The 13,944-nt window shown below is 46.9% G+C and overlaps 4 protein-coding genes across 4 annotated transcripts, besides 2 other annotated features; 1 reads left to right on the top strand and 3 right to left on the bottom strand.

Moving 5' to 3' along the window:
• Positions 1–836: 836 nt before the first annotated feature.
• Positions 837–4,380, top strand: TSTA_073520 (ubiquitin-protein ligase (Rsp5), putative; the record flags this gene model as incomplete). Its single annotated transcript, XM_002341310.1, has 10 exons — positions 837–856; positions 932–954; positions 1,028–1,066; positions 1,126–1,231; positions 1,292–1,425; positions 1,480–2,695; positions 2,745–3,038; positions 3,089–3,226; positions 3,281–3,676; positions 3,728–4,380. 10 exons carry the CDS (start codon positions 837–839, stop codon positions 3,825–3,827), a joined length of 2,466 nt encoding a protein of 821 aa, XP_002341351.1. The 3' UTR covers positions 3,828–4,380.
• A 41-nt stretch (positions 4,381–4,421) lies between these two features.
• TSTA_073510 (GPI anchored serine-threonine rich protein) lies at positions 4,422–5,219 on the bottom strand (the record flags this gene model as incomplete). The annotated part of the gene is made up of 3 exons (XM_002341309.1): positions 4,422–4,899; positions 4,974–5,072; positions 5,134–5,219. The coding sequence occupies 3 exons, from the start codon at positions 5,217–5,219 to the stop codon at positions 4,545–4,547; spliced, it is 540 nt and encodes a 179-aa protein (XP_002341350.1). The 3' UTR covers positions 4,422–4,544.
• A 2,181-nt stretch (positions 5,220–7,400) lies between these two features.
• Positions 7,401–9,305, bottom strand: TSTA_073500 (uncharacterized protein; the record flags this gene model as incomplete). Its single annotated transcript, XM_002341308.1, has 4 exons — positions 7,401–7,415; positions 7,499–7,880; positions 8,110–8,216; positions 8,340–9,305. The coding sequence occupies 4 exons, from the start codon at positions 9,303–9,305 to the stop codon at positions 7,401–7,403; spliced, it is 1,470 nt and encodes a 489-aa protein (XP_002341349.1).
• A 1,626-nt stretch (positions 9,306–10,931) lies between these two features.
• Positions 10,932–10,951: a microsatellite.
• A 494-nt stretch (positions 10,952–11,445) lies between these two features.
• Positions 11,446–13,060, bottom strand: TSTA_073490 (ankyrin repeat-containing protein, putative; the record flags this gene model as incomplete). Its single annotated transcript, XM_002341307.1, has 2 exons — positions 11,446–12,710; positions 12,745–13,060. The coding sequence occupies 2 exons, from the start codon at positions 13,058–13,060 to the stop codon at positions 11,446–11,448; spliced, it is 1,581 nt and encodes a 526-aa protein (XP_002341348.1).
• Positions 13,061–13,123: 63 nt separating this feature from the next.
• Positions 13,124–13,198: a sequence feature (CT-rich).
• Positions 13,199–13,944: the final 746 nt, after the last annotated feature.

Raw genomic sequence — 13,944 nt, 5'->3', positions numbered from 1 at the left:
TTAACAAGCTGTTTGAGTCTAGTTGCAATGGATGAATGGGAATCAAAAGTTGGGAATCGCTGTCCTTTCTAGCCTTTCCTTGTGGCAAAGCCCATATTTTGTGACAGTCTAGATTAAATAAAAGCATGAGTAGTCATACTTCGCCTTCCAGTCTATCAAAGTTAGGCCATTATTAGGGGGTTTTGTGCCATGTCATATATACAGTATAGCACATTACAAATCAATACCTTATATTGTAACATGTGAGGCAGGTTATGGTTTACAATACTCGGTATATTGGTAATCGGATTACAGGCGGTATTTACAGTTCTAGATTCCTGCTCAGCCAACCCCTCACTACTTCTGATCCTCCTTTTCCCTAACAACCTGTTGTCAAAATCATTGAATTTTTCCCTTTTCGCGAGAAAATCTTCTTCTGACTAAATTTGCCATTTCCTGATTTGTGGAGCTCTCAAAGCCACACTAACTGTTCGAGTTTTGCCTTGAGACACCAATCTTGACAAAGTACGTATCGGAACCATTACCAACCCCTCCGCCTTGGTCATTGGCCAGAACTTCGCTCACGTCAAGTCTACTCAGCCCCGAACGAAACCTCGAAGATTAGACACAACCCAAGCCACGACACTTTCTACTCGTATCCTCCCCTTCTTTCTGCTTCAATCGAACCCGGACCGACGCAGCATTCGATAGACAATTTTCGGGGTCTGCGAGGTTTTCTGGAAATACCGTCAATTAACCCTTCCCTGGGTGTGGATGTTGTTAGGCTTTATTCTTGACTGGCCCGGATCCTAGGTCGCATCCCGCTCTGCCCGTAGGGCAGTTATTTTATATCAAGCATGGGATCCAATCTTCCAGCGTAAGTGAGACCGATATTGATGTTGATATATATATGTCTGTTGTTTGCGTACTGATGATTATCGTGCCTGTACAGTCAGCCAAATCTCAGGCTTACAAGTGAGCATCCGGATATCCACATAAGCTATCCACGAGAACACGAGACCAAATGCTAACAAACATATCCTAACAGTCATTGCCGCTGACGGTCTATATAAACGCGATGTCTTCCGTATGTTTGACTCCGATCATCTCCAAAGACGACTATGCTTACAAGATGTGGATATTTAGGATTCCCCGATCCTTTTGCTGTTGCCACCATTGGTGGTGAACAGACGCAGACGACAACCGTTATCAAGAAGACGTTGAATCCGTACTGGAACGAAAGCTTTGATTTGTATGTTACATCGCCCCCCTTTTGTATATATAAGGTTCTGTTACTGACTCATTTGCACAGGAGAGTCAACGAGGACAGTATCCTTGCGATTCAAATATTTGACCAGAAAAAGTTCAAGAAGAAGGACCAGGGTTTCTTGGGTGTCATCAATGTGCGCATCGGCGATGCGATCGATCTTCAAATGGGCGGTGACGGTAATTGATTCAAGCCTCTTATCGATGCATCGAAACTAACCAGTGTACTCGCAGAAATGCTCACTCGGGATCTCAAGAAGTCGAATGATAACTTGGTAGTACATGGAAAACTGATTATTAACCTCTCGACCAACCTATCCACACCCGCCCCGAACGGACCAAATAGACCACAGCAACCACCATCAAACTTGTCAGGGCTTGTTCCACAAGTGCAGACACCACCTACGACGCAAAGCCAATCGTTTGCCGATGGAGCTACCCCGGGATCTATCGCAGCAAGTTCAACAAATTCATTCACACCAACCCGCGCTTCGTCCAATGCCCGGCCAACGAGTGGACTATCAGCTCCGTCTGAACCGCAGGCTAACGGCCAAGCGACGCAAGGATCAAGAACGAATCTCAGCTCTTTTGAAGACAATCTGGGTCGACTTCCAGCAGGATGGGAACGACGTGAAGATAACCTGGGGAGAACGTACTACGTCGATCACAACACAAGGACAACGACATGGACTCGACCTTCAGCCAATTACAGCGAGAGTGCGCAGCGATCACAACGGGAAGCCAATATGCAGATGGAGCGTCGGGCTCATCAAAGTCGAATGCTTCCTGAAGACCGTACAGGAGCTAGTTCACCCAACTTACCAGAAGCTCAACAGCCTACTACTCCTCCTTCTGGGGCCAGCAATGCTTCCAACGCAGCCAATGCTGCCTCGATGATGGCCACTGGTGCTACAACCGCTGGTACTGGTGAGCTTCCAGCTGGTTGGGAGCAGAGAACTACACCAGAAGGAAGACCATATTTTGTCGATCACAACACTCGCACTACCACCTGGGTTGACCCGCGTCGGCAACAATACATTCGCATGTATGGACAGAATGCCAGTGGAGGCAATACCACTTTCCAACAGCAACCAGTCTCGCAACTAGGACCTTTGCCCAGTGGATGGGAAATGAGATTGACCAATACTGCGCGTGTATACTTTGTCGACCACAATACAAAGACCACCACATGGGACGATCCACGACTACCTTCGTCTCTTGACCAGGGTGTGCCCCAGTATAAGCGGGACTTCCGTCGCAAGCTGATTTACTTCCGATCGCAACCGGCATTAAGAATCATGTCTGGCCAATGCCACATTAAGGTTCGCCGCAGTAATATATTTGAGGATTCATATGCAGAGATCATGCGTCAAAGTGCTTCTGATTTGAAGAAACGACTTATGATCAAGTTTGATGGTGAGGACGGTTTAGATTATGGTGGACTTTCTCGGTATGTCTACATCTGCATGTTGACAATCATCTACTAACTGGTATAACAGCGAGTACTTCTTCCTTCTCTCCCATGAGATGTTCAATCCTTTCTATTGTCTGTTTGAATATTCCGCACACGATAATTACACGCTTCAAATCAACCCTCACTCCGGCATTAACCCTGAGCATTTGAACTATTTCAAGTTCATTGGTCGTGTCGTCGGACTTGCCATTTTCCATCGACGATTCTTGGATTCGTTCTTCATTGGCGCATTCTATAAGATGATGCTTCGGAAGAAAGTCACACTTCAAGACATGGAGGGAGTTGACGAAGATTTCCACCGAAATTTGACGTGGACGCTGTAAGTCTCATCGTCTCATTGATTCAAAGATGAAGCTAACTAGTATATAGTGAAAACGATATAGAAGGCATTGTTGAGCTTACGTTTTCGGTTGACGATGAAAAGTTTGGCGAACGAGAAACAATTGATTTGATACCCGACGGAAGAAATATCCCCGTCACTAATGAGAATAAGCATAAATATGTCGAGTAAGTGGCCATTTATCATTCCACGTGATTGTTCGCACTTCTGACACGAGACAGACTTGTTACGGAATGGAAGATCCAAAAACGTGTAGAGGAACAATTCAACGCATTCATTTCAGGCTTCAACGAGCTCATCCCCCAGGACCTCGTTAACGTCTTCGACGAGCGCGAACTCGAGTTGTTGATAGGTGGTATTGCTGACATTGACGTCGACGACTGGAAGAAACATACCGATTACCGCGGATATCAAGAATCCGACGAAGTTATCCAAAACTTCTGGAAGATTATTCGAAGCTGGGACGCAGAGCAGAAATCACGATTACTTCAGTTTGCGACTGGTACTTCTCGTATTCCTGTCAATGGATTTAAGGATTTGCAGGGATCGGATGGACCGAGACGGTTTACGATTGAGAAGTCTGGTGATCCTAACGCTTTGCCAAAGTCACATACATGGTATGACTTCCTCCTCCTGATCATTCTGAAACTATACTAATCTGAAAATAGCTTCAACCGTCTTGACCTCCCCCCTTACAAATCGAACGAAGTTCTTCAGCAGAAATTGTCCATAGCCGTTGAGGAAACATTAGGTTTTGGACAAGAATAGGCTGTATAGATTACATTAATGGTACAAGTACAAAGTTATACGTGTTGAGGTCGGTTGAGAGAGAGAGAGACGGGCTTCTTTCGTTCTTCCGCACAAGATGAATTGTTATAATATACCACCCGTCTGCCAGAATGACTGTACGATCGTGTCCCACCGACCTCCCCCCCTTTTTTTTGCTTTGAATTTACAGCAGCGGAGGGAGTGTTCCATGGCAGTTGGTGATTGTCTTTGTCTCCCCATTATATCTCCATTGCTTTCTATCACATATATATAGTATCATATTGCCAGTTACCTATTCTTCCATTCTATTCTTCAGAGCATAACCACCCAGGTGTCGAGAGGGAAACAGAAAATCGATCTCTGGCCTGGTCTACTTCCATCACTCTCAAGCTGTTTTCCACAAGGACATACAAATATTTCATCGCCTCTCTTTCCTTGCTTTGCTTTGGTTCGATTTGGTTTTATTTTCAGAGCGATTTCCAGATGTCATTATTTATTTCTTGTTTTCGTGTCTTTATAGGTATTGTTAAAGTGAGATACCATTCATTCCTTTAATTCTTGTCATATATTTACTCCTTACCAGGTAGATGGGGTGTAAGTAAGTATCATTGATGTTCTGCGGTGGTTGCCAACTTCATTATTATACATTATGAAATAATTCTCCTTTCGATGCTAGAGATCAAGCAGATGAGATCCAAAGGCAGACAGATCAATATCTTACCAGATCAACCCCAATCCCAAAGCCAACGCAGCAACAACTCCACCCTGAACAACCATACCGGCAGCAATAGAAGCAGCAGCAGAATGCGGAGTAAACAAAGATCCAGATGCAGAAGTCGAAGAAGACGAAGAATGGCCCGAGGATGAAGGACCGGTCTCAGTAGCTGATGCTCCAGAGGCAGTCGATGATGCGGACCCACCAGAGCTTTCTGAAGCATGCGCTGAAGTTGCGGAGCTGACAGCACTGCTGGAAATGCTGCTGGGGCTATATGCTTTTGCGGCGTTGCAGTAGGATGTCATTCTTTGTTGGGCGCCGAAGTGGCCGTCGTCGCCGGGGCAGTTGTTGTAGCAGCTAATTTTCATGTGATTAGATTGTGACAGGAGGTAAGAAAGGGGGGGGGAAAGGGGAATGGATATGGAACGTACGTCAAGACATTGTTGCTTTGTTCACAGAGGCAGGACCAGTCGTTGACTCCGCAGGCCTGGAGTTGTGCTTGCTCTGTAGCGAGACATGCGTCGAGGATGCTATATACGACAGCTAAGGTTAGAATGCTTGAATTTCTAAGGAAATGAGAGTAGGTCTCACTTCTGAGCAGCACAGGCAGCGCGACGAGAATGAGCAGCTGCGAGGCCGATGGTGAGGAGAGCAGCGATTGTAGTACAGAAACGCATTTTGATTATTGCTTTGTTTGGATTGATTGAAACGAGAGACTTTGTTGGTGAGCGGGCAGACTAAACGAGTGTAGTAGGGGACCTTCAGCGAGAGACTTGATAATATGGAGAGGAGAGAGAATAAGGAGGGAGGAAGCACGAAGTCTTTATCCAATATAAACAAGACAGGGCAACAAACCTCCCAAAACGGGCATCTACGTATTTCAATACACAGTACACGGCATACATGCTGTATTATTGAACAAAATGCACTGCGAGATTATGATCTAGACCTCCTTTCTTGTGTAATGATACATGTCATGTACAGTACCTTACATGTGGCCGTACAAAAGCCACCAAGAGAATATTGCATCCCTTGATTCCGAATTCGGAAATATTGAAAACTATTACCTGTGTGATATGTCCCGACTTTCCCCCAGCCACTTTGTGCCATCTGATGTTGACATGTTTACATTCTTCGGATAACTTTAAGATAATGCTTGCATCCTTGTGTGTACATATACACGGTGAGTGATAGCTTGTTGTTGATTTCGTCCTTATGTTCTCGTCGTGCGTGTATGTCGATATGCAAGTCTGTCAATGTATTATGCTGCCCACGGATAGTAAAGGTACAGATGGCAGTGAGCGGACCGAAATCGTCCTATGTTGTAGAGGAATTTGTATCAATTTTATTTGTTGAAAATGATAGACACCTTTTGGCATTCCACTGGAAAAATGAGCGGTATATACGGCTACAGCAGCTGCCTGCCATAGAATGTTTGATTCTGAGCGATAATAGATACCTCCAGTTCGGTATAGGGTTGTTTTAATCGGGTATCATCGGTTCATGCATGACTTCAAGTAATCTGCATGAGTCTCCGGCCACGAAAAGAAAGAGCATCACGAATGAGCTAACACTCAGAAAACGAACAACAAAGTACCATTGTCGAGTGGTCGAGGCCCATGGCGCATTTACAGAACGTGTCTCGGACTCGACGAGAGCACAGGACGAAACGCAAAGCAAAGGCTTTGGGCGACATCTCCGGTCAGCCGGGAAGCTTGGTGTTCAAGACGTTACGGAGACGCTGAAGCTTGAGAGCAGGTGCTGTATTGCGCCGATGACAACTAGGTTGGAATCGAGGCACCGAGGAGATAAATCAGGCTGGAGCTAGCACCTATGCATAATGTTTCTTGTAGAATAATGACATCGGGACTGGCCTTGAGCCGTACCTAGGTGTCTATACGTACCAGATTTCCTTTGCCGAGAACGGGTTTCCTTTCTCAGCTGAATCATCACGTATATTCTCTATTCTATTCCCCATTGCCCTACTACCAGCTATGAGCCATGTCATGTCACCGCATACCCATCAGCTCACTTCTTAACCCTGTTGGTACCAACGAGCAGGCTCTTAACGAAACAACACTTCGCCAGATTGTGCTCCACCCGCAAGAGCTTGGGAAACATATACAAAAGAGTATATAAACACAGTCCAATCGGATATGATGGTCTATGCTGTACTAAGCACCTCTATTATTCTATTGTCGGTTTAACTCCGGTCCCGTATCACGAAGCATAGGATTGGGAGAAGGGCGTTCCGACTGCCCTATGTGGTGAGCCTGATCAATACGGTATGAATTCCTAATATTGACGACTGATCCCCAAGAAACGGGGGATCGGGGTGTCTAACTAGCTATATAGGGGGTTGCCACATACGCGCTAGGGGAATAGTATCCCCATTCCGTACGCTGCGCGTACATGTGCGTACGTGCGCGTCAGATTGGTGCGGAAGCACCGAATCATGAGATTGATATTCCGACACTGGCAACTCTCCAAAAGAGAATGAAAATAAACGGAATATCAATGAACGACATACAATTTGGTGCGGTAAAAACATGCGTAACAAGAGCGTATTGGAATGTGCAAAGAGAATGTATAAAACATGTAAAAATGGATAAAGGAGGCATATAGAAAAAGTGGCATCCCGTACGTGTAAGTGAGGCCTCCGCGTACATACGGGGGAACCGGGCGTACGTCGACGTTACACAAGAATAAGCTTATATGGAATAAGCTTATCCTGACATCAACAACGACATGTAGAAAACAAACGTACAGTGCGAATTTGGTGAGTGCGAATTGACGGGTGATCAAGCCGTTGATTCATACACGATATTGGCAATTCGAACGTGCGATTGAGCAGGAATTCACGTATGTGAGACCTTCGAAAAAGGGCTTTCATACGTGGAGCGAAAAAAGCGAATGAGTAACGAAAGCAGATAAAGCGAATAAGGAAAGAACGAACAAAGAAGCAAATAAGGATATAGCGCTCTGGGGGTGGCTCCGGCGGCGGCGGAGGCTTTGGCGTATTCGCAAAATATCCTCGTATGGCACCTCGTGTAGGCTTCGGCGCCATATCTCGTACGGGGGTGATATAGGCACCTCGTGTATACTTCGGTGCAGCAGCAATATCACCCTGGCAAGCTTCGGGAAGGGGAGCAAGAACGGGATCAACAACAATATCAACGACGGATTCGTATACGGCGCCTCGTGTAGGCTTCGGCACTGTATTCCGAATAAGGATATCATCCTGGCGCGCTTCGGGGGTGGGAGCAAGAACGGTATCAACAACGGGGTCAACAACGGGGTCAACAACGAGGTCAACAACGAGGTCCTCTGGCAACTCTCTAGAAGAATAGAAAATGGGGTAAATGACAGGCAATTGATATACCAAGAAAGGAAAAAATCTGGCGCTAGGCCAGGGGCAAAGAATTGGCGTATAAGTGGGCTAGTCAATTGGCCATTTTGACAGGCTGTCTTTGTAAACCGGGTGAGGAATCGAATATAAAAACAGGTGCGAATTTGGGTGCAAATCCGGATGCAAAACAGAGTGTAAAAACGGTGCAGAAAACGTACCGGAATCCATGTGTAAGAACGTATGGATCCGGGGTGCGAGAATCAATGAAGACAGGAATCAGAGCGTAAAAACGAGTGGGAAAATGGGTAGAGCTCCCCTGGGGGCTCTCCGCGAATAGGAAAAGGGATAAAAATAAGCAATAACAACAAGAAACAACAGTAAAGCATATAAACTAGCCAAAATCAAGCATTTTTGGCCTGTATTGGCGGAAGTGAGAAAGTGAGCAAACAAGTGGTTCGAACGTGCCACGTAAACGTAGCGGGAGCGGCAGTTCGAGCGAGATCTCCGGGGTCAGTGTTTTTGCGGATTTCAAGGCTTTGCGAACCTGGGGTCCCATATTGTCAATGTAGGTCTCCGGAGCAAGGATTTTCGTGGATCCGGAGGCCTCAGGAACGTGGGAATCAACAATTGTGGACTCCGCTGCGGCAGGAACAATAGGAACAGGGGAATCCGCAGCGCCGTGAGTAACAGGATTGTCAGTGTATTCCGCAGTGGCAGAGCGAGAAACAGGAAGATCCGGAGCGCGAGAAATCGGGGGATCCAAAGCGCAAAAAATTGGGGAGATCCAGGGCCTTGAGGAGCTCTCATATATATCCTTATACACCCATATTAATTGGTTAACCCAATCCCCTAGATACAGGGAACTTGGTAGTGGATTGACCAATGGGATAAAAGCATAATCAAAACCAGTATTCATCAATTTTTCAAAAATTGGATCAACCAAGTCCCAATGCTTGTCAGTCCACCTATAGAAGTCCTTATCATACCATTCCAATACAATTTTCTTCCTGAACTCGACACTTGGGAATCTGAATGATCGTTCCGACTTGGCGTATTGAACCAGTTTGTAGACGACGTAATCCTCGAGATCCTCACGGGGTCTATCTGCGGGATCAAAATCTTGCCACCACTCCATATTTTCACGTTTGTGAGCGGTGTAGGATTGGTACGTGGAATCTAGGGGGGTGGCAATGTGGGATTCTGGAGGTATGGTGTACGGTGAGGATTGATATACGGCGTATGGTGCGGATCCATACATTGTAGGAGCGTACGTTGGCGCATATATTGAGACGTACGGTGCAGATCGGTAAGTGGCGGCGTATGGTGAGGATTGATATGTGGCGTCCTTCGGAGCGAAGCATTGCGCTGTAGAGCTTGTAGGCATAGAGTCTATGACACCTCTATTCACAAGCATATTGTCTTTTTCCGATATTTGGGGGGTTCGGTATCGGAATGAAATCGTACGTACAACGTACGAATCGGGGGTTTATTCGGATTGGAGGATTGTGCGTAGGACGGCGCAGTAAAGATCGTATGTGGGCTTTGTACGGAGGGTTCGGATATGAGGCTTCTCAATATGGGCCTGGTCGGTATTGAGATTGAGGACCGTTCGGAACGGTAATGTCTCTGCGCAGGGTTACGACGTCAGGTTATACGGGGGTCCGGTCGTACTTTCTAGGCCTTTTCTGGGGCGATAGAAGCAACGGTTGGGTCGTAAGGTTGGAGTCGTATACAAAGCGTAGCGTACAATAACGTACAACGTACGAATCGGGGAAAATCGAATATAAGAATCCTTCGGGAGGACGGACGAAGAAAGAGGATACGTGTATTGCCAACTAAGGCCTCACGTACGGCGGGATAAAGAGAAATCTGACCACGTTTCCAGATCACGAAGCAAGCATACGTGGTAGGTGCGAATCAGGGGATCGCAGTGTCAAATTTTGGTTATTCTAAACCAAAATCGTACGTATGAGCAATATCAAATCGGTCATATCGTATCCCGTATCACGAAGCGTAGGATAGATATTAGCAATTCGATAGAGTTCAATACTCACACATATGAGCATGTACAAATCGAGTTCAGCTTCACCAAGAATCTGATCTGTGGGCCTCACTGATCAGTGTCGGTTTAACTCCGGTCCCGTATCACGAAGCGTAGGATTGGGAGAAGGGCGTTCCGACTGCCCTATGTGGTGAGCCTGATCAATACGGTATGAATTCCTAATATTGACGACTGATCCCCAAGAAACGGGGGATCGGGGTGTCTAACTAGCTATATAGGGGGTTGCCACATACGCGCTAGGGGAATAGTATCCCCATTCCGTACGCTGCGCGTACATGTGCGTACGTGCGCGTCAGATTGGTGCGGAAGCACCGAATCATGAGATTGATATTCCGACATCTATCATAGGCAATTCTCGGGACGGTCGCTCGGAAGCCTGACGGGGGCGTCCTCGACGAAGGGCAGCATAGAGGGTGTTTCGCAGAATATAAGACAATGCCACCATTGTCCTCTTAAGACCTGTTTTCGAACATTCAGCACCTCGAGCGAATTAGGCAGCCACTACTGCAAAATTACATGCCCTCATGGAGGGAAGAATGTACGTGACGATGGAGAATGTCAGTGCCGACGTGGAGCACAAACAGTCACACATGTCTTACTGAGCTGTCCCATGTTCAAGGAAGAGCGGAACGCGCGGAAGAATGAAGGAATATGGTCGTCCCATGCAAGGAAGCTTCTCTCTGATGGGAAATACGTCTTCAGGGCAGCAAAATTCATGTTGGAAACCAAGCTCCTTGGGCAATTTGGGAGTATAAATTTAGACCTTTAGCGGAGTGGTGAGTCCTCAAGAGTATAGCAACCACTACACAGCCGGAGCAGCAGCAATGCGCTCTAGCAAGCATACACTAGCTTGTCATTTCATTTTAAAATCATTTAGATACATAGTTATTTCATGTATATAGGACCGGAGCTGGCGGTCAGGATTAGGACACATGCCGTATAGCTGCCTGCGGGGATGCTGGGACGGTTAGATGAACAAATCAATCAATCAATCAATCTAACTAGCTAACTAACTATGATGATACATGATGGAACAGAACGATATGTCAACGACATAGCAAAACATAGTGTTGATATGTTTTGATATGTCCACAAACATAGTCCAATATAGCAACGCTATGTTCCGATATGTTTTCACTTATGCATATATAGACACTCATTTACCATGTACTTAGTCTGACTCGATCGTCTTGAATTAACTGTGATAACTTGAGTATACGTTCTTCTATCGAACCGAATATTCAACCTTTGTCAAGACTTTGCTTTCAATAAGCCTTTCGTACTTAGAAGCCTATTGACTTGGACGTGTTAATAGCTATCCGAGATATACTCGACGGCAGTTTAACCGAAGTTTCCGGCAACTCAATAGTTCCAAAATATGTCAGAAGTGCTACAATGGCTACCCTTATGAGATATTCTTCCTGGTTTGCAATTATGCTCCTACTGGCCGCCCTCTGCCTCTGCCTCTGCCTCTTCCGGAGCCTGGCATGGGCTACTCCCTTCCCTGCCACCAATTTCTGGTCTCCTCCAGTAAGTCCTGCGGAGTTTTACCCTCCGCATTTGGTTGGCTCATCAACATAGCAGTATCCTCCCGGGCAGCCTCCTGCAGAACACGCATCATCTCATCCTGAAGCCTGATCTTGTTCTCAGTCGTCACCTCCTTATCTCTCCCATCACGGCGTACATGATCATTCAAAAACCCCCGCGCTGCCGCATGAAAGGGCGTCTCCCGGAGAGTGTTCCGAGCCCGGAAATCCGCCCCGTGCTCAATTAAGAACTTTGCCGCCGAGACCTGCCGCAGATTCCGAGCAAAGACGTGCAATGCTGTTTTCCCGTTTTTCTCGGCATGATTGATATTGACACCGTGTGACAGGATTAAATCCAGGAGTGTGGTCTCCACGGGGTCACCTTGATGGGAGTGGTACCCTAATAGATGTAGGATGGTACAGCCAGAGCCATCGGGGATCCGGGGGTCAGCCCCGTATTCGAGTAAAGTGCGGATAGCAAGCTCAGCGTGCTGGCTACAACCGCACATAGCGTGGCTTAAACCAGCATAGTGCAGCGGCGTGGATCCAGTGTTGTCAGCACGGTTGATACCAGCCGAATCATGGTCAAGGAGCAGTCGAAGGGTCTCTGTGATTCTGAGCTGCTTATCCAGGAGTCTACAGTTGAAACCTCCAGGGCCGCTAGCTACCCAATGCAGTGGGAGTCGCCCATCACTGTCACAAGAGGAAGTCAGGTCAGGGTTGGTATTGTCCTTGTAAGGTTGATGATCCAAGAGCAACCTAACAGCATCGGGATGGTAGAATAAACTTGCCAGATGGAGCGCCGTGACATCATACGTGTGATCCTTTGTGGTCCTGAACTGGAACGGCACCCTGGCATGATGGAAGTGTTGATGCTTAAGGTAGATATCGGCACCGGAGTCAATGAGCCGTTGAATTAATGGACCATTGGCCCTCGACACAGCAAGCCCGAGCACACTTTCTTGTACCTGACTTCCCCAGGAAGAGAGATCATTTGGCAAAGGGGGAACAACATCTGTCGCTGAACAGCCCCGGTCGAGAAGGAGATAAATCAACTGATGGCTCTTCGCAATGCGATCCCGAACCCACTCAGCCCAGGGAAGACCCTCATCTTCTACTTCATCTGCGTCTCTGTCAAGATACATCAGCGACCCCGCAGCCGAGAGGATCGGCGTAGCTCCGGAGTCATCTCTCTGATGCAAATCCACCGTCCCAAGCGGTAACCGATTCTCTGGACTGCCGTGGCTGTCCAAGATAAAGCGCACCACATGCGTCAAGCAGCAGACGGAACTTGGGGTTGAACCTCTTGACAACTTCCGGCGCCGCAGTGTACGCCTCTAAGAGGATGTGAAGAGCCTCGGGACTGCCGTAGGAGGCTGCATTGAACAAGGTGTCCTCCAAATACGGTGTCCCAGGGGCGATCACATCTTCTGGAGAGCACGAGGCGATGAATTGACGGAGTCGAGGGAGGTCGTTCTGCTTGATGATGTTCACGAGGCGGTTTCTGCGCCTGCCAATCAGTTGAGAGGGGGATTCCGGGCGGTCCGAGAGGTCCAAGATAGAAGGACTGCTCTCTGCCATAATAATTTATTCTCCTTTTTCTCTTTTGTGTTGTTTTTCTTCTTATATCAGTAGTTCATTTGTAGGAAGAGAGAGAGAGAGAAAGGGGGAGATGAAGAATAGAGAGGCAAAGTAAGATGAAGAGGGGGAAGAAGAGGGTTTATCGGTGACCTCACGCAGTCAAGGTAGGAAATGTGTGTATAGTTTGGCCGCAACGGGTCAGCCCGTCGCTGAGGTCCTACACGTAAACGCGTTAGGCCGTAGCGTTAGAGAGTGCTAAATGACCCGGGCCAAACTAGGATGGTGGAGGGGACAGTGGTAGAACTAATAGAGACAGCAGAGCTGAGCGAGCCTGTCTAGAACTGATGATTGAACTTGTATAAGACTGATGCATTTGTTATGAAATATACTCTGAATGCCTCTAAAGTCCATCTACCAAGGGCCTGAATCTAGTCGTCTGAAATCCCATTATTGTGAGCATGCTGTGCTGCACCTTTTTAAAAACTATAGCCTGAATAGCCACCCGTCCGCAGTCTAAGTGCTTTCAGCTTATTTGATAAGGCAGAGAGGAAGTTGTTGCGAATAAACAGTCTTCTATAGAAGGAGAACGAACAATGGGGGGTTAGGTCATCTAAAGTTAAGAAGGAGCAGTTTTTGAAAAACGTCGACTAGGCATGCTCCATCTCCTATTTTGGCAAGGATAATCTATACTCCTTCATAATGATAATCTGTCTTGCTTCACTTGGGTGTGAGTTGGACATAGTCTAGTGTAGGAGAGAATCTAATGTCCGAACATGTCAGCTTCATTGAGGAGAAGATAGAGGATGCGTCGAGGTCTTCTCTCTTATAGGTGAATTCTCTAATGCGGAGGAATCTAGCAAATGCCACCCGGCAAGCGGTTGTGA

Source organism: Talaromyces stipitatus, genomic scaffold (assembly GCF_000003125.1).
Source record: "Talaromyces stipitatus ATCC 10500 scf_1105507295523 genomic scaffold, whole genome shotgun sequence".
NCBI lineage: Eukaryota > Fungi > Ascomycota > Eurotiomycetes > Eurotiales > Trichocomaceae > Talaromyces > Talaromyces stipitatus.
This window is presented reverse-complemented; position numbering and strand designations above follow the sequence as displayed.